The sequence below is a fragment of the Enhydra lutris genome, unplaced genomic scaffold (assembly GCF_002288905.1).
Source record: "Enhydra lutris kenyoni isolate GAN:26980312 unplaced genomic scaffold, ASM228890v2 scaffoldscaffold9, whole genome shotgun sequence".
Lineage (NCBI taxonomy): Eukaryota > Metazoa > Chordata > Mammalia > Carnivora > Mustelidae > Enhydra > Enhydra lutris.
The window spans coordinates 51,614,145-51,635,188 of record NW_019154093.1 but is presented as its reverse complement, the minus strand read 5'-3'; the positions used below and the strand labels follow the sequence as shown (position 1 = coordinate 51,635,188).

General features: G+C 38.1%; 1 protein-coding gene across 1 annotated transcript in view; it reads right to left on the bottom strand.

Annotated features, from left to right (window-relative positions):
* LOC111143298 (WD repeat domain 63) overlaps nt 1-21,044 on the bottom strand; it is a 67,845-nt gene that overhangs the window by 26,132 nt on the left and 20,669 nt on the right. Inside the window, exons 9-16 of the mRNA XM_022496946.1 lie at nt 16,495-16,685; nt 15,843-15,967; nt 13,658-13,747; nt 11,164-11,250; nt 10,160-10,288; nt 7,651-7,724; nt 1,899-2,043; nt 230-317 (exon numbers count right to left, since the gene is read on the bottom strand). Coding sequence (XP_022352654.1) covers nt 230-317; nt 1,899-2,043; nt 7,651-7,724; nt 10,160-10,288; nt 11,164-11,250; nt 13,658-13,747; nt 15,843-15,967; nt 16,495-16,685 — 929 coding nt within the window. The remainder of the gene's footprint in view (nt 1-229; nt 318-1,898; nt 2,044-7,650; nt 7,725-10,159; nt 10,289-11,163; nt 11,251-13,657; nt 13,748-15,842; nt 15,968-16,494; nt 16,686-21,044) is intronic.

Genomic DNA, 21,044 nt, shown 5'->3' with positions numbered 1-21,044 from the left:
CTCTGAGATCATGACCTGAGCCTAAATCAAGAGATGGACGCTTAACCCAACAGAGGCACCCAGGTGCCCCTATAGTTATTATAGCCATTATAAAGTCCCATATTGGAGGGTTTGGTTTTCTGTAATCTTTTTACAAATCAGACTATCTTAGCAAGTAACTCACCCTGGATGTAAAGAATCACTAATTCTCAAACTATTACATGCCATTTCAATAAGCAAATGCAGTTACCTTGTGTGTTGTAAAGGAGATCGTCTTCACTCAGGCTGATCTTGGTTGGGCAGTGGTCTAAACTTGTTTCGCCTTTAGACAGCCTTAACTTTTGGGAGAACACAGAAGAAAAATTATTTCCATATATCCTGTGGGTGATTTATTCTTGCTTTTTCTTTCCACCCCCAGATGGCTGTGTCCCACCTCCCTCCCTTTGTCCCTTTTCCATTCTCCCTCAGATTCCTAGTTGCTTTTCTCCACAGACAGTGCCTAAACCACAGTTTGTAAGACCCTGCAACTCGGGCTGTCTGGGTGGCTCAGTCAGTTGGTGTCTGCCTTTGACGGGGATTATGATACCAGGGTTTTGGGATTGAATCCCGAATCAAACTCCCTGTCCAGAGGGAGCCTGCTTCTCCCTCTTCCTCTGCCCTTCCTCCTGCTTATGCACTCATGTGCTCTCTCTCTCTGTCAAATACATAAATAAGATTTTTATAAATAGATAGATAAATAACCCTGCGACTAAAGGGAGCTTACCCAGGGGCTCATTTCCAAATTCCAATCTCATGTGTTGAATTTCTGAAAATATTGTGTATTCTAATTCATAATACATCCTTTTTGGTTTTAATATAAAATAATGGTTTAGTCTCCTGGTTCCTACGCCTTTCACTTAAATGAAGCTCTAGAAAGTTGTGTGGGGTCTTTTCATCTGCCAGGCACTGTTGAGTCCCCCTGGGGACACATGTACCCCTGAGTTCCAGAAATGGCTTGGATCTGCACCAGAATGAGAAGCTGCCACATTTCATATTTTTCCCTCACAGTTTTTGCCCCACATTTCTCCATCAGGATATTTGTCCACACGCTGACAATGATTCCTTGATAAGTTTCTGTTTGTTCATTTCTTTTTAAATGATTTATAGCTCGGTAAATCCTAACCCAGAAAATTCCTAATCCTCTTTTTCTAATTTCTAATTTCTAATCCCAGCTCCTTCTGGAATATTCTTACCCCTCTGTGTTCTCTCTTACATTTGGAGCAAATACATATTAATGTAATTCTAGTGATAGTTATAGGATAAGGAATAAATATTAAGTTTGGATTTGAAACTAGACATTCTGAAAAAAAGAGAGTCATCAAATTGCTGAAGCCCATTCATACTTTCCATAATCCACAGCCATATTTTTCTTTAATTAAATTGTTTTTCTTCAAAGCTCTGCCTTTCAAGAAAAGTATAAATAATTTCTCTTTCAATTACTTTCAGTTTTGTTTGGTCATAGATATGAAAATACTCTTAAAAAATAAATAAAATACTCTTTCCTACTACATGCAAAATATATAGAATTTTGCCTATATTAGGGATTAAAATTAGCTTTCCAGAGAAAAATTAGCTTTCCAGAGCTTACTGATTTACAAGCAACTGTTTATGCAAATGAATGATTATTATATAAACCATCAGTAAGTTGGGGCATGCTTATACATGAACAAACATCAATCTTAAGGTCACAAAAATTGTGATTTCTGGCTTGACCTAGCCAAGCATCACAATAATTCTCAATGAAAAAATTTATTGGTTAAATGAATGAAGTCCTTTGTTAACTTGAGCTTTCTAGAGTGTGTGTATACATGTATGTATATGCATATATATTACAGAGTATACACAAGCAAATAGAATGGACAAGATTGCATGTTACTAACCTTAGTGAGAGGTTTCCAGGAGAGATCGAGATGCAAAAAAGTAGATGGTACATCCAAAGGAATTTCAATTTGTTCTTCTTTCTTTTTCTCTATTGGTTGTGGAGTTAAAGATTTCTGTGGTCTGATATCCCAGAAACATATTGTGCTTTAAAAAAATTCACATCTTATTTAGTACAAGTAAAAGATGTAGCCTTAGAACTACCGTACTTTGCTGCTTCCACACATTAGCAATGTGATCACTACTGTATATTAGTATCTCTGAAACTAAGATTTTTATGATATGGGACTGTTTTGCATTTTATATTTTAGGGAATTAAACAGTTTATAGGGTTATTTGATGACTTTGCTGGTATTGACACTGATATTATCATATATGAGATCTGAGTTTGGAGATTAACACCAACTTTTTTTTAGTATCTTTCTTCACATTTTTAAAGCATTTTTTTAAGCATCGTCTTTTTGACAACTTTATTAAGATATAACTCAATAGCACAAAATTCACCACTGAAAGTACACAATTCAATGGTTTTAGATATAGTCACAGAACTGTGCAACCATCACCACAGTTAATTTTAGATTTTTATCACCCCAAAATGAAACCTTGTACAGATGGGCAGTCACTCCTCACTGCCCCCCAGCCCTAGACAATATTAATCTACTTCCTGTGTGTAGATATTTGTCTAAACTGAACAATTCATATAAATGGAATCAGTGGAATCAGATAATATGTGACTTTTGGTTACTGGCTTCTTTCAGTTAGCATATTTTCAGAGTTCATCTATGTGGTAGTATATGTCATATCATTTCTTTGTATTGCCACATAATATTTCATTGTCCATCCATTTGTCAGTTGATGGACTATTAGGAATAATGCTGTTATGAACATTTGTGCGTAAGTTTTGTGTGGATGCCTGGTTTTGTTTCTCTTGGGTGTACGTTGAGGAGTGTAATTGCTGGGTTATATGGTAATTTCTGTGTTTGATCTTTTGAGGAACTGCTAGATTGTTTTCCAAAGCAGCTATGTCATTTTTACATTCCCATCAGCAATGTGTGAGGACTCCAGTTTCTCCACATCCTTGCTAACGCTGCTACTTTTTGTCTTTATTATCATAGCCATCCTAGTGGTGTCTCATCAAAATTGATTGAGATTTGCATTCGCTTGTGCTTTGGATGTAATATGTAGGAAATCACTATGTAATCCAAGATCATGAACATTTATGCTTTTGTTTATGTTTTTGTCTAAAAGTTGCATAGTTTTATGTTTTTGCCTAAAAGTTGCATAGCTTTAGATCTTCCATTTAGGTCTTTATGCCATTTTCAGTTAATTTTTGTGTACAGGGTGAGGTAAAGGTCCAACTTCATTCTTTTGCTTGCAGATATCCAGATCTCCCAGCACCATTTGTTGCTAGTCTTTCTTCATTAAATTGTCTTCATACCCTTGTTGAAAATCAGTCATCCATAGACATATGGGTTTATTTCTGAACTTTATGATTTCTATGTTTATTCTCATGCCAGTGTCAGTACCTCTGTCTCTAGCTGTAACTTTGTAAAAAGTTTAGAGATCAGGAAGTGGGAGTCCTCCAACTTTGTTGCTCTTTGTCAAGATTGCTGATTTGGCTATTTTAGGTCTCATTGTGTTTTGTTTTGTTTTTAAGATTTTATTTATTTATTTATTTGACAGAGATCACAAGTAGGCAGAGAGGTAGGCAGAGAGAGAGGTGGGGAAGCAGGCTCCCTGCCTCGCAGAGAGCCCGATGCAGGGCTTGATCCCAGGAGCCTGGGATCATGACTTGAGCCGAAGGCAGAGGCTTTAACCCACTGAGCCACCCAGGTGCCCCTCATTGTGGTTTTGATTTGCATTTCCCTCATAGCTGATGTTGAACATCTTTCCGTGTGCTTTTTGGCCATTTGTGTATTTTTTTTGGGGGGAAATGTCTATTGATAATCTCTGCTCCTTTTTTACATTGGGTTATTTATCTTTTTAATTGCTGAGTTGTAAGAGTTTTATATATTCTGGATAGAAATTTTTTTCTTAAGATTTTATTTATTTATTTGACAGAAAGGGACACAGTGAGAGAGGGAACATAAGCAGGGGGAGTGGGGAAGGGAGACACAAGCTTCCTGCTGAGCAGGGAGCCCGATTCGGGGCTCAATCCCAGGACCCTGGGATCCTGACCTGAGCCGAAAGCAGACACTTAATGACTGCAACCAGGCACCCCTGGATAGAAATTTTAAATCAGATATATGACTTAAAAATATTTTCTTCCATACCATGGGCTGTCTTTTTAATTTTTTGTTTGTGCCTTTTGAAGCACAAAAATTTTGATGAATTTCAACTTTTTTCTTTTATTGTTTGTGTTTTTGGTGTCATATTTAAGAGACATGGTATATAACTACATATAACATATATTATAAATATATAAATATATAATGCAAATATAATATATAATATAAATATCTAATATGTATAACATAAATACATGTATATTCACTGGGAAAACAATACATACACAGGCAATGTTGGATTTAATGTGTTTTGCCCACAGTAAGCAGCCAATAAAGGTTATTTCTCCTCTTATTTCTCCTTCCTTACAGGTTGATTATAAAAATCAAATGAGATAATGTCTATGAAAATTCTTTATAAAGCTCCACACATCTATAGAGTATAAATTTAAGTGTAATAAACTTGGTAACACATTTATAATGATACTTGTATAGTATTTTAGTATAAATGACTTTGTATTAATTATGTGAAATTATGTGAAAACATACAATGAGGATGGCAAAGAATATGCCATATTAGCGCCATTATTTCTATCACTGAGGTTATGAGTAACCTGATTAATAAACTTAAGATGTCATTAAATAATTTAGATCTGTAAGTTAAAGTATGTAGATAAACAGATAGTAACTCAAGGAAGACTAAGAAAACTTTTCATTTATGTGACTTAAGAAGTCATTTATTCATCTTAATAATGAATTGTTGAAAGTATTAATCATTTTTATGTTGTCAAAATATAAATCCTTGGGGAAAATATCACAAATGACACAAAAAGAGCTGTTTTAAACTCTAATTATAGTTGATTTAAAACTATTTTTCCAAATTAGAAAGATCTTCTTGAATCTCATTTATAGCATTAATTTGCATTATTCATGAAATGATTTTGCTAGGGGCTCCTGGGTAGCTCAGTTGGTTGAGCCATCTGCCTTTGGCTCAGGTCATGATCCTGGGGTTGTGGGATAGAGCCCCACATCAGGATCCCTGCTCAACAGAGCCTGCTTCTCCCTCTCCCTCTGCATCTCCCCCGCTTGTGTTCTCTCTCTCAAATAATTAAAATCTTCTAAAATTTTTTGGAAAAAAAAAAGATTTTGCTAAATACAGATAACCTCAGTTGAACTTTCTGCATAAATTAATCATTTATTAACCAATAAATTATTATGAATTAATAAATTTTATTAATAATAATTAATAATTTTATTAATAAATTGATAAAAAAGAATGTGGCTTATTCTTTTGGGGAGTTTTAAAAATTGATTGGTTAATTCCAGTATAACTAGCATGTAGTGTTATATTAGTTTCAGGTATTCAAATGGTGGTTCACAATTCTATACATTCTCAGTGCTTATCATGATGAGTGTACTCTTAATCCTCTTCACCTAATTCATTCATCTCCCTCATCCACCTCCCTTCTGGTAACCACCAGTTTGTTCTCTACACTTAAGAGTGTTTTTTGTTTGTCTCTTTCTTGTTTGTTTGTTTGGTTGGTTGGTTTCTTAAATTCCACATATGAGTGAAATTATATGGCATTTACCTTTCTCTGACTGACTTATTTCACTTAGCATCATACCTTCTAGATCCATCCATGTTGACGTAAATGGCAAGATTTCATTCTTTTTTTTTTAATGGCTGAGTAATATTCACTGTTCAGTCACATATTCTTTATTAATGGATACTTATTTTAACTTATTCTGTATTATAAGAACCTTGGCATGGCTGAGGTATAAAGATTAGAACTGGTAAGTTTTCCAAATAACTAAAAGTTAGCTTTTCTAAATGCATAAACTTTTTTTTTTTTTGAAGGAATTATTTCCAGAATGTAACAACTTTTGAAGGAATTATTTCCAGAATGTTCTAGAATATTTCTAAATTCAAGGGCGATCATTATAACCAACAGTCAAGGACCTGTGTCTCAGATAAAACACATACAAAATTTTACGTCTGTTCAGTGTTTCTAAATGTTTTCCAAGGCTATTGAAGAAGAGTAGAGCTTTGCATTCTGTTGTTTATAATCAACATCATACTATAAATATTGCTTCATGAATCATTACAATTTTAATTGTTGTATAATATTCCATATGGACCTATTGGTGGCCCTTTTGTTGCTTGTCACCCTTACCCTCGTGCTCTTTCATTTTTTAGCTAGAGCACTCTAATAGTTTTGTTTTTTTGGGAACTGTTCCCTATGCCACGCAGTCAGGTTGGAACTGTCACTCAAGGTGTCTTGCCATTCCCTCCTTGGCCAAAGGGGGTGATTTTGTGATTTAACGGATGTCAGGTTGGAATTGATTCATTCAGATGGAAGGGGCTGGCCATTCATTCCTGCTACCCAGATCCCTCTGGCTGTTTCTAAGGCCTTAGTCAGCTCTTTCTTTGATTCAGCAACTTTATTACTTATTACCTATAGTATAGGATATAGTTGTGTGTAGGTGGGTGTGTACACGCATATTCTTTTTACAACATATTTGCATCATAAAAATATTTTTTCAACCAGCAACAGTCTATAATATTCTGCCCTATTGTTAATATCAGGTTTAATTGTTACAATAAAGATTATTTAAGGAACAGAAGATAATGATTTTAGAAACATCTAAGAAAAAAGAATATATTGTATGAAAACACTTAGGTAGTGTTTAAAATAAGACTGTGATGTTGTGAATTACAAGTTATATAAATCTGTTCTTCCTCCAGGATTCTAGAAGAGAGCTTCTAAAACCTTTGGAATTTCCTATATGTAGAGAGCCTCAAAGTTGCCTTTTGTTATGTTAATGGGGCAAATTTTGGAAAGCACCTAAGGATGGGGGTGGGTTGCCAATTGAGCCAACCCTGCAATTAGAGAGTTGGAATTTTCAGTTCCAACCCCTGACCTCCAGCAGGGGGAAAGGTGCTGGAGATTGGGTTCAGTCACCAATGACCAAAGATTTAATCAATTGTACCTGTGAAATAAAGTCCCCCAGCTTGTCCAGAAGGACAAGGTTCATGGAGCTTCCTGGATGGTGAACAAGTGGAGATTCTTGGAGGCTCCTCACCCTTTCCCCATACCTTGCCCTCTGCATCTCTTCCATCTGGCTGTTTCTGAGTTACATCCTTTTATAATAAGCCAGTAATCTAGTAAGTAAAATGTTTCTCTGAGTTCTGTGAGCCACTCTAGCAAGTTAATCCAACCTGAGGAGGAATCTTCGGAACCTCCAATCTACAGCCAGTCAGTCAGAAGTACAGCTAACGACCTGGGTTTGTGACTGGCATCTGAGGTGGCTGGCAGGGGAGTGGGTAGTGGTAGGGGGAGGAGTTCCAGAGAGCAGTCCTGTAGGACTGACCCTTAACCTGTGAATCCTGGTGGATAGTGTCAGAATTAAGTGGAGTTGTGAGACACCCAGCTGGTGTCCAGAGTATTGCTTGGCAGGAGGTGGGGAAACCTTCCTCCCCACCCACTCCGACTTTGAAATTGACCCAAGAACACTAACAAAGACATACCAATCAGCTGAACACGTGACAAGTTGACAGCATATTCCATTTCGATTCTCAAAGACAGCCCCCAATCTGTTAATCTGTGTTTTTTTTAAAGACACAAGAAGTAAGTTCTTTGTACCTAGGATGTAATGACTTTTCTCATAGTGTTTTACTCTTTTAATATTTTTTCTTTAATTTTATTAAAAGAATATAACAATAACACAGAAATTAAAGAATAAGTTTTAACATAAAGTGGAATTCTACAAGGTATTTTTCCAGTCTTTTTTCACAGAAATGTTTTTATGTAGTTTAAACTAGCATGCATAAAAATTTCTATCCTTAGATTTTTCAGTTGATGTTATTTGAACACTTAAACCTGTGTACTCATAAGTCATTTTAACAGTTTTATAATTATCAATGGTGTATCCCAATTTCATTATCCATTATAATTAGAAACACAGACTCTTTTGTATTTTACTATTAATGGTGGAATAGAACATAGGAGTTTTTATGAGATTATTAAGCAGATAAGGTTAGTAGAGAAGACAGTGTTACTTTAGATACCAAGAGTCACCTAGCACAGGCAAGAGTCCAAGGAGAGTAAATGGTTCGCTCCTCAGGGTCCTAGAAGGTCCCAAGTTCCAACTAGTTCGCTTTGAAAAAAGGTGAAAGGTTTTGTGGCAATCTATGAAGATGCTACTCTTGAATCAGTAGGGAAACATGACTCCCTAATTCCCTACCTTCCTGGTAGGACTGATGAGCAAGATGGTAATCAAAGGTAGGGGTTCCAGCCCCAAATAAACAGTGAAAGTAGTGGGTGGGAGGAGGGATACAGATGCTGCACTGCTAAGGCCGGTAGGTGTCCCGGGAACTAAGACCCTAGAAATTTGGTGGAGGCCACAGGAGCCCAAATGCTCTCTGGTTCCCAAATGCTGCCAACTTCTACTCATCTGATAAGCAATCCAGAGTCCATGTTGCCTCTCCCTCTACTGAGTCTTCTCTGCTGTATGAAGTGCGAGACCCCAGAAGTGTGCTTGCTCTGAACTTTCACGTTTTAATGATTTAAACAACAACAACAACGTAATATTACAGAAATCTGAAAAATAGGTTTAATATCAAATAGAATTCTACCTGTATTCTTTCCCAGTATTTTTTCATGAATCATTTTGATATAATTTATTAAAATGTGCATGTAATGTTGTTTCTTGAGGGACAAATTGATTATTTCTTACTATGAATTCCCAAAATTTGAATTACTGTTCAAAAAGTCGAAAATTTGGATGATTTAAGAACTATCCTAATTGTATTCCAGAAGTTTTATGTTGGAACCAGCAGTGTTAGAGTTTACTGGTTTCACCACTGCATCCTTTCTAACACAGGGCATTATTATTTATTTAATTTTTATTTAAAAATTAAATGGTTCAAAATAGTATATTACTGTTGCTTTGTTATTAATTTCTTTGATATTAGAAAGCGTGAATGATTTTCATGTTTATCTACTCATTGTTTTCTAGTATATGTTTTATTGGAAATTTTGTATGCACCATATTTTAGACCAATATTTTTCTCCATTTTGTTGTTTGCTCTTTGTTAGCTTAGAAATTTACATGTGTGTGTTTTGAATTTCTTTCAACATTAATTAGCTTAGAAAACTATCTGCAACCCAGAAATATAGCATTCTATGGTATTCTATTTTGGTCTTTATTATATTTTTCCTGTATTTGTTATTTTTATTTAAATTTATAATCATCTGAATTAATTTGTGTGTAGTGTGTGAGCTGAGATGAAGTTGGAACAGAGGGTTCCTTCCATTACCCCATGTTAAACTCTTAGAGGTAATAGAAACTGTCTGGGCTATTTGTTTTGGTTCATTATAAGTTTTAAAAGTATTGTTGCTTTGGGATAATCCATTTGAGTATGTTGAAGAGCTAATTACCCTTTACAGCTCTACTTTGTCATAATATACTTTAATATTCTCAAAGTACACAGTGGACCCTTAGTGTGCTTGTAGGAAACATTTGGGGAGCTTACCAATTTCCAAGTTCACTAATACCAGACTTAGTGAGTCAGGTACAGAACTACAAAGCCAAACTACATTGCAGATGCTGGGCACTCAGCTGGACTCATTCACTGCAGGATTAGTTTTCACCTACCAGCCTCACGGTGCAGTCAGTTCAAAATTGCGTTGGCAAAATAACACATTACTGTATGTCACAGATATTCAGAGTTGCCTGCTCCAATTTGCTGAAATCATAAATTTTAAATCCACAAACACTGACAGTGTAAAATATTTGTACTCTATTTTTACATATCAAAGTCTTATCTTCTCCACTATTGTATTTTATCATTGTTGACACCACCTACATTTTTTAGTAGTTTATAAGCCATTGAAGTTGAAACATTGGCCTTATTCTCAGGAAACATTTTATGATTTAAATGTAAATGAACTGTTGACCTGAAACATACTCTTTGAATAAAATCTTCTGAAATGTACAATCCAGCAGGAGAAAATTATGAGACAATCAAGACTCACCTCAAATGTGTCAGACAGCCAATGTATATCTGTAATTACTTTCTTATGACCACTTTCTATTGAGGAGACCGCACAATGTCTGATATATGTTGCTTCTTTATTACTGTCTGGTTCAAGGAGAAACATAGGCTGGAAAAATGTGAAAAGAAAGTTGTGTGCTCAATTCAGAGAGCTAACGAGTAAATTCACACTTTACTCATTATTCCAGTTAGAATTAATAACTTGGAGAAATACTAGGTCAAAGAAAAACATTGAAACTAGTGTTTCAATGCAAAATGTAGTTAGGTAATAAGATTATGTATTTTCCCTTCAGTTTAGTCTAAGGTTTCATCTCTAAACTTAGCAAGAATGATTGACCTACTCCCTAAAGTATCAGTGAGATCCCATTTTTAAAGGAGTGTTTCGTGCATGCATAGAGGGCCGGCCCACAATGTCTTCGTGAAGGCCAGTTGGTGTTCAGGTTGAAGAAGTGGGGCCAGAGGTGTGCAATATGGTGGATGAATACTGTGTCAGGAGCTGAGGAGTCTTTCCTCAATCCTCTTGACAGCATTCACAGCTTCACAAAATCATAGGATGTGATTATCAGAAAGGATTGTAACGCCTTCATTCTACACAGGAGAAAACTGATGCCTGCTGAGGTGAGAAGACATGTCCCAACTCACAGGACTGCAGTCCAGAGCCTACACACATCGTCCTTCTGTCCCATGGTCTTTCCATGACATCACTTCAGGCAAGTCACTTGGGCCCTTTATTTTATTTAAGAACAACAAAAAATAACTTAACATCCTCAGGTAGGTCAAGCGACTTGTTTTATTGATTTTTTAATCACAGGCCTCCATAAAAGAAATTCAGAACAAGTCCACAAACAGATGTGAAGGTGTGGGAAATAATACTTTTTCCCCCCCCATATCGACTCTTTGTGTAGCTTGGCAGTTCTGTTATGTACTTTTTGATAAACCCCTGAATTGAAGAAACTTGCAAATGAAAAGTCATAAAAAGCTAACCTTGAGCGTGACTTTTTTACTTCTACTACCGCCTGTCTTGATGTTTTCTATGCGATCTGCATGTGCAGAAATATCCCACATGACAATCTAAAACAGAAATAAATGTTATTACAACACATCTTCAGGAAATAGCTCACTGGGTCTTAAGGATTTTTTAAAACCCATTGGTATTGGCATGCACTCTGATCAATCACCTTGAAGGATAATCAAATTTAGTCTACATCTTTAGTAAGTCAGCAACTTTTTTCTTTTTTAAAGATTTTATTTATTTGACAGAGAAGGAGAGAGACAGCAAGAGAGGGAACATAACCAGGAGGAGTGGGAGAGGAAGAACAGGTTTCCCGCTGAGCAGGGAGCCCAATGTGGGGCTCAATCCCAGGATCCTGGGATCAAGACCTGGGCCGAAGGCAGATGCTTAACAACTGAGCCACCAAGGCACCCTGAGTCAGCAATTTTTTTTTTAATAAAGTTTTTTTTTTAATTTTATTTATTTGACAGAGAGAGATCACAAGCAGGCAGAGAGGCGGGCAGAGAGAGAGGAGGAAGCAGGCTCCCTGCCGAGCAGAGAGCCCGATGTGGGACTCTATCCCGGGACCCTGAGATCATGACCTGAGCCGAAGGCAGAGGCTTAACCCACTGAGCCACCCAGGTGTCCCCTAAGTCAGCAACATTTAAAGCTAACATGACAAAGAATGTTTTCTTTTCTATAAAATATTTTTAGCACGTTGATTTTTGTGCTTGTGCTTGTGCTTATGTTAATAAAGGCTAGTATTTTTTTTAAACTCCAGGATAAACAGTATGCAATTTCCTCTGCTTTGGGAAATTTCTATGCCATCTGCACACGCAGAAATATCCCACATGACAATCTCTTCCTCTGTCTTTGAGAATGTGCTGTGACTGTGGGGAGAGTTGCTTTGCTTGTTCTCCAGAAGTAGTACAAACACTCAGTTGTCCCAAAAGGCTGGAAAATGATGATTTCTACTTAATTGAATATTCTAGCCAACTCCAACTTTGTATATACATGGATGGCAATTTTTGGAAAAATGAGAATAAACTAGAATATGCAAATTAAATTAGATTAATTTTCAATGATTTAAAGTCATTTCAATACTCTTAACAAGATGTCAGAATTACAGAATTGTGAGTGATCTTATTTTCATCATTTCCTTTTCTAAAATATTCTTTTTTAAAAAGTTATTTATTTATTTATTTATTTATTTATTTATGCATGTATATATGTATGTAATCTCTACAACCTAACATGGGGCTTGAACTCATAACCCCGAGATCAAGAGTCACATGCTCTTTGACTGAGCCAGCCAGGCACCCCTTTTCTAAAATATTCTTAGAGTTGTATCACCTTCATAATGAGTAACAAAAAGCATTTCAGGATTTGCAGGGCTTGGAGGATGGGCTCTGGGTCATCATTATGACTACCAGTTATTGTTGAATAAAACTGAGGGGGAAAATTTATTTTCTTCGTTGTTTTGGTTCCAGATAAATAGTCATGGATGCTGTAGACATTTATTTTTTTTAAAAGATGTATTAATTTGAGAGAGAGAAAGAACGAGAGTGTGGGGCAGGGGCAAGGGGGAGGGGGAAAGGATCTCAAGCAGACTCCTAGCTGAGTGTGGAGCCCAATGTGGGGCTCAATCTCATGGCCCCGAGATCATGACGTGAGCTGAAACCAAGAGTCAGACACTCAACCGACCAAGTCACCCTGGCATCCCCACTATAGACACTTAAATTTTCAATCACAAGGAAGTTTTCAAAGCCAAACATAAAAGGACCATATACTGTTAACGGTCAAACTCACTGGTCACAGTAAATTTAAATTCTGATCATAAAACAGCTTTAAAATTTTTGTTTTGCTTTACTGGAGAAACAGGCTATTGGAGGATAGGATCTAAATCTCATATAAATTAGATAACTTAATGTACTTCTGGATGGCTTAGATGGGTAAGCATCTGCCTTTGGCTCAGATCATGTTCCCAGGGTCCTGAGATTGAGTCCCACATTGGGCTCCCTGCTCCTTAGGGAGTTTGCTTCTGCCTCTGCCTCTCTCTCTCTCTCTCCATCTCTCATGAATAGGAATCCAGTAATATAAGTATCTTTTCCCAGTGACTTTCTGTTCAAATTCTGGATCATTGCCAACTCCTACCTCTAGAAAAAAGTCAGAAGAGGACTCTTGACCAAGAGGTATTAATGCTTGTGTTTTTTGTTATTCCGCAGAATCTTGCATAATACGTGACTCTATTCCATGAATACAAACAGATTTGACTCAATTTTGTTCCAGTTATAACTAGATTACCCTGTGGACACCTTGAGCCCTGATACCATGTCTAACACACCTATATACCCCAGTTCTTGGCACACAATTGGCATACTTCCTTCTGCCAAATTGAATCCTTAAGTTTAAGAAAAACTACCAATCAAAACATATGACAGGATGTTGTCCAAATTAATAAATAGTTGGGAAAAAATCCATAATTACCTGCCCATTTATGCAGCCTCCAGCAATGATATTAGGGTCACTTGGACAGAACTTGAAGCAAAAGATGTCATCTGGGCTCTCCAGCATTAACTAAAGTAAATGCCCCAAATTCAAGACAGAATGAGAAAGTCTATTAAGATCATAGTGAGAAAGTAATATTAAGACAGTCACAAGTTCAATTTCATAGCCATCTATAAGAAAAATGGACATAGAGTCCATTCCCAGAATTGCACCTGTGGATGAGAAAATGCTTCTGCTGAATTTTGTGAACTTTGTCTATGTGTATGAGAGAGGTATGTTCTCCAGGGGCCCGGGTCTCCCCTTCCTCCACCCTCCATTGATCACTGCTGAGAGATGTTACAATTTTTTATAAACAAAAAGATTAAGCTTAGTGTTTCTGGGAAGGGTGAAGGTTAGCTTTGTGAGGACAAGCTACTTGCCTGTTTTGTTCCCTGCTTTCTAGCTAACCTGGCACAGAGTGAGTGCTCAAAAAAAAAAAAAAAAATGTGTTGGATGAGAAAAGAGAGATATCGCCAGTGATAATATCTCAAATGTTAAAATAATATAGGACCTAGAAAGCAGACAAACTCAAGTACTGGGGGGTGGGGTAAGAAGGAAGCCCTGCAAGGATATTCCAGTGTGAAGGAATAGGTACAGTAATCACAGCTGGCACCTGTGCTAATGTGTTGGCACCAGGCACAATACAAGCATGGCTACTGCTCTTCCTTAAACAAGACCATCAAAAATATGGGCTTCAGAGGCCATTGGTGAGCCACCACTGAGCTAGTTTCAGACTGGGATTGGAGTGAATCGTCTTTATCTGGTACTCTGTGGCTTCTAGAGAGATTTCTACTTTTAAAATAAGAAGTATTTTCTTACAGTTTTGATTGAACTAAGGTAAAAGAAATCATTTGCCTGTCTTTTTAAAGCTATTCTTCGGGGCACCTGGGTGGCTCAGTGGGTTAAGGCTTCTGCCTTCAGCTCCGGTCATGATCCCGGGGTCCTGAGATCAAGCCCTACATCAGACTCTCTGCTCGGCGGGGAGCCTGCTTCCTCCTCTCTCTCTGCCTGCCTCTCTGCCTACTTGTGATCTCTGTCTGTCAAATAAATATATAAAATCTTTAAAGCTATTCTTCAAAATAGAGGAAAGGGTCTTTTTTTCCTCTTCCTAATTTGCCTGAAAGTTCAGCCACACTTCCATGATGTGGACTGGAGAGTGATCCTAGTCCATTAGAAAATGTTAGAAAACCTCTTCTTACCATTTTTGTGGTAATTCGGCTGATAAGAAAGAACTAAAGATTTGTCATTTTTGACCTCTAGGTCTATAATAATTCAAGTGCTAGAATCTATTATAGTAAAACTGCATGAATTCAGATGAATTAGGGAAGAAGGTAGAAGGATAGGCTAGGGTTTATTAGGGAAATCCTTAGTTATATAATACTTTATAGAAACAAAATATTATATTTAAGCACATTAAAAAAAAACCAACAACTAATCTAACACTATAAAGCACCCTCCCCCTAAGCAAAACTCTTTTTGAGCAGCTGATAGAAATAGAATCCTGTGGGGCAAACCCAGCCCTCAGCCCTGTTTTATTTGAATTGTGTGTTTGGTTTGGTTTTAGTTGAACTATTTAAAAATTGGGAAATTTCACTCAAAAATTCTGATCTGGATACTTTAAACCAAGTAAGATCACCTGGCAACAAGCAAGCTGAAGAGTAATATCCCCACAGATGGGCTGTCTACTCTACAGGGCCATAGTCCCTACTCTTCCCCATTGTTTCCCACACAGGCATCTGTACTCATTACTGTCACCTACTGGTGATTCTCAGAACTGACGGAATTCATGTGAAATTAAAATCTATTTGCATTTGAACAAACAGTATTTAAATAAAACCCCTGAAAGAGTTTGCTTTTTAAAATTGGTTAAACAGTCCTCTTATAATCGTTTTTTGAAAATAACATGCTGATTTATTCAGTAAACTAAGTGTAAACTTAAGTTTTCCTCAAATTGATGACAAATTCTGAATTGAAGAAGCCTAACTTAATAAAAACTTACCATATTAAGTGGTTACAAAGTACTTTGTAATTAAAACTGCCGGGGATAAATGTGAACATAGTTTTGAAATGTTTAGACTATGTGGACAACTCTCCTTAATTATCTGAGGATGTTAAAAAAAATTACCTGAGGATGTATGGGATCAGATAAACTCCAGAAAAGAATCAGTGATGGTTGCAGCAATAATTTGCCAGAAAAGTGGACTCTCTCTTCAAAGGAGAGTCGTACAGCCACGGACACAGCTATTAGGCCTGATTGAAACACAATTAGAAGTTAAAATCTGCAGCAACTGTACATAGAGAAATATTTTTAGTTTTGCTTCTCAACATAGTCACTATTCATTCCCATTGTGCTGAAATTTGAATAAATATATTCAATAAGACACCAAGAGTTCTCCTGGAGTTCTACTGTGTAATACTGTAATACTGTTCTCTCTTGTCCAGTAATCAGAGAGGAAGAGAATGGGGGAGGGGAAACGGAGCCAGCCTTGGGAGTCCCAACAGGTTGAGGCAAATCCAGATTCAGCACTGCACCAACTGGTTGACCTGAGCCCATCACTTCCCTGGCTTGAGCTCTGGTTCTGTCCTTGTAGAAACCACAGTGAGGTGCTGGGAGAACACAGGACCAGAGCGGTGCCGAAAGGTCTTGGCAGGTGCCCTTCGCGGCTGTAAGCCATCTTATTGCAATTGAGAAACCGAGCTAGCTTGTCATTTTACTAGAAAAGTAACAGACTATTTCTGCGCATCACCAAAGAGAACCGCTGTCATATTCATCTCACCATAGATGGTCGGATGCCATGAGACAGAGGTGACCATCTTCTCCGTTAGGCTATGGAGGTCGGTAAAGGACTGGTATTCTTTCAAGTGGGTATCAGTTTTGTCTCCAAAGGTGCTTTCTTCTTCTGCCAGGCACTTCCAGTCATCAATAAATGTGTTCATGATTTCATTTTGCTGCAGGGCTATTTCAACACTATTTCGTTTAAAAAAAAAAAAAAAGCACAAGATGTTGGATTTTACTATTCAATGATATGTCTTTTGGCAGGTCCTCTTTCATTTATATGGAAAGAAAAAAATGTTCTCAGTTATATCTGGTAACTGATGATTACCCCCATGTGAAATAAATGACTTCAGAGAAAAAAATACCTCCTGGCTATGGGCTACTCAGAACTTCTAGTGCCACGAGGCTGTTAACTGACGGCCTGGAGCACCTTCGTGATCTCTCTGGCTTCCAGGCCCAGACTGTGCTCTCCCAGGCCCATGACCAGGCTGGCAGCTGCAGGGACAGGGGGCCTCCCCTACTCTGCCTCCTGCAGGAGTCCTCCCACAAGCTGTCTTGCCCTTGGAGCTCCCTGCTGGGCTTGCCCTAGACCTTGCCAAAGCTCTCCTTGCCCAGTCCTGCTTCCTTTAAAAAGAATTTTCACACAGCAGCACCCTCTAAGCCTCTACTTTAAACTTGGTCTTATTCACTTCCTGGAAACCCCAAACTTGAGAAAAGGCAATTTTCTTAGCCATATTCGGTACTGAATGTTCATATATACTAATTATTATACAAAGATATCATTAGGGTTATATAGATACACACACACACACTTATGTATTTAGAGTTATATATTAACCAGGATTAGAATATACATTTATATATTGTATATATAAAATTTAAAATAAAAGATTCTCAAGGGGTGATATGGAAGTTAGAAGTGTGATGTGTGTGTGTGCGCACGTGTGTGATAGTGGTGGTGGTGGTTTTAGTTATCACAGTGCCTGGGAGGGGATAATGTGGTTAATTCTATTACTAAACTGGCAATGCATGATGCAGTCCCTAAAATTAAGACTCATCCTGCTAACAAGGCTAACATTGCCCTTCCAAGAACAATCCGAGTGCTAGGCTCATCTCTTGGTAGTCTAGGGCCCTGACTAAACAAGTTCCTGTCCTAAAAGTTATTATAGGAGCTCGCAACTCGGTGAGTACTCGACAGTGCGGGGGGCTGGCCTGTCTCCCCCAGTCTCCCAATCACTTGTCCTGTGCATCTCTTCCATTTGGTTCCTCCTGAGTCGTATCCTTTACAACGAACTGTTAATTGTAAGGAGAGCCCTTTCCTGAGTTAAATGAGTCATTCTGGAGAATTATCAAACTGATTTATAGCTGGTCAGTCAGAAGCATAGCCCCCCTGGGACTTGAGACTGGCGTCTGAAGTTGGGACTGGCTTGTGAGACTAAGCCCCTTAACTTGTTGAGTCTGTACTAACTCCAGATAGCATGTGAGAGTTAGAGAATTGGTGTTGGAGAAGATACATATTCGGTGTTGGGGGAAAAAAACACCCTCCATTTGGTACCAGAGGTCTTATCAGGAAGAACCTGAGAGTCCCATTTTCCTGCTTCTTCACATGTTTAGTGACTTTACATATTTAATGAAACTGATTGTTATAAATGATATGTTGTGCAGACCTGCGTTCTCTTTTGTTCCTCGAAAATGAGAAATTTGTTCTAGACTCAAACTCCAAATGTTATCTTCTCTGTGTAGAACAACAGCTGAAATCTCTGCCAGTTTTTCAGCTTCTAGATGCTGGTTGTTCTGGACTGCCCTAGAGTTCCCCCTAAAAATGAATATTTTAGTCTATAGCCTAGGGTCTGATTAGATTTTTTAATGTAGATCTGGGGTCTTGGCTTATCTGGGATTCCCTTTCTTCCATGACTTTCTCCTATTTGGTTATTCTGCCTCCCCCACAGACCTGTAAGGCTACAAGTTTCTGTCACCTGAGCCTCCTATGGATTAGGCAAAAATTATAGAAAAAAACCTGCAGACTTGCAAATCTCATCTTTCTCCCCTCCAGTTTCTGCTTATTTTTGGTTACTCTCCTGAGCCTTCAAGTAATTATGTGTATGTTTGCATATAAATATTGTTTTCTAGATCTTATAACTGTTTTCTGTGAATTTGACCAACTTACTCCACCATTACTCAGTCACTTACTTATAATATGAAAATGAGGTACGTTCTTGAAAGAAGCAGTACCATAACAGACAAAAAACAAAACCAAAAAATAGTTACTGTAAGTTTCTGTCATGTTGATTGCCCCTGCATATGGGTAGGTGTGAAAGCTCAGCTCACTCCCGAGGCCTTTGGAGCTTTCCCACCATTAGAATGCCACCCAGCCTTTTACCCTGATTGGGAGTCCAAATAGCTTGGTTTTTTAATAGGTATAGTAAGCTCAAAGAGGGGGATTTTGATTATGAATTTCCTAAAATAAGGAAAGAAACCTCCTTTACTTAGACAATTAAATATAAGCTCGAAATATTACAATTGATACTCCTAAGAATGTAATTAAACAGGGTGGCCTTTAATGTTGTTGTTAAGAATGAACAACATTCTTAAGAATTGTTGTTGTTAAGAATGAACACTACCATTCACCGCTGAATTGGTTACTCTTGGTTGAATTCTTCTTGTACTTCACCTTCCAAACTAGCACCTTGCTACTTAAAGTGTGGTCCATGGACCCCCAGCACCACCATAACTTGGAGTTTGCTAAAAATGCAGTCGCAGACTCCACCCCGAACCCGCTGACTCAGAGTCTGTATGTTGACGAGATCGCCAGGTGGTGCCTATGTACGTTTGAACACCCAGGAGGGCGAGCTTCCCAGCCCGGAGCTTCAAGCAGAAGCATTTGTTAGCATTCTCAAAATCTTGGTTTTTTTTCCTGTTTCAGCCTAAATGAGAAAGAAATTCCCAAGAGACAAACTAAAAGCCAAGGTCTCTGATCTGATTTCCTGATTCTTCCCTCTCGGCCCGAACTGGGAACTGACTGACAAGGGAGAAGAGAAGACAGCACCTTCTCTCTGGTTTCCAGTTTCTTGATTTCCCTGCACTCCACTTTCTGAGGGGGATGAAGTCGAGGCTGGCAAAATTGTTGTCTGAGAGCCTGTAAGTTTTTTTTTTTTTAAGATTTTATTTATTTATTATTTTAGAGAGAGAGAGAGAGAGATATCAAGTGAGAGTGGGTGGCGGGCAGAGGAAAAGGGAGAAAGTCTCAAGCGACTCCCAGCTGAGCACAGAGCCTGACTTGCGGCTCAATCCCAGGACCCCAAGATTGTGACCTGAGGTAAAATCAAGAGCCAGATGCTTAACCAACTGAGCCACCAGTAAGGCGCCCCAGTAAGTTTTTTTTTTTTAAAGTTTTTTTTTTTTCTTAACCCAGAAACGAATGTTTCTTAGTTGCTTTGGCAGTGATATATTTGTAGGTTTATTTATTCTTGACCGGTGCTATTATAATTCCTGTGCCAATTTTCCTCTTCCTCTTTTCCCTTATAGTTCTGGCTTCTCCTTCCCACATCTCAGAGAGGGAATTATAAAGCTGTTTACTATTCCTCTCTATAAGCATGGCAACTGAATTCAGGAAGAATAAAAACCCAGTTCTAAAGATAATACACCCTGTGGATAATTAAGAATTGGCTATAGGCCATCTATGGCTTTGAAATGGATTGTGCATAGACTTCTCATTCTTAATACTCTTAACAGGAAAAATTTTAAGAACTAAATTTTGATACAAGGAAACAGAAACCTTGGGCTCTCTTGTTTCTTATTGCCCCAGAGGAAAAACTGTAGCATGCTTCCTATAAATGAGTGGCAAAGAGTTAATGCCCTCTTTTTGTTCTTGTTGTTTAGTTTTGTAGCCAAGAAGAAATGCATTCAATTTTGTCATCAAACGAGGCTTGCTTCAAAGTCTGAAGTAAACTCACCTGATTTTCATTTCCCCTAATCAGACTGCGAACTCCACAAAACAGCAACCCCCTTCTTCTTTTTTTTTTTAAAGATTTTTTTATTTATTCATTTGACAGATAGAGATCACAAGTAGGCAGAGAGACAGGCAGAGAGAGAGGAGGAAGCAGGCTCCCCGCCGAGCAGAGAGCCCGATGCGGGGCTCGATGCAGGGCTCGATCCCAGGACCCTGGGATCATGACCTGAGCCGAAGGCAGAGGCTTTAACCCACTGAGCCACCCAGGCGCCGCCAGCAACCCCCTTCTTAAAACACTGAACCTCTGGCAATTTCTGGAGGTTTCATGGAATTCTGCCTTGTAATGTGTTTCCTACCCTTGCCATGAGTTAGATATACAGTTTTTCTGCATGTTTAATATCTTCTCCAGGGACCAACTAGTACAGAAATCCTGGGAAGAGAGATTGTGTTCCTGCCTCTGGGTTTCTGGCTCTTTGTTAAACTCTGCCCTCCAGGGCTTTGATTCCATAGTCATTCCAGTGGCTGGCCCCAGGCAAGCTAGTTACAGTGAATGATGAGTCAGCAAGGAACAGCCTGTTGAACAGCTGTCAGTCATCAGGCAC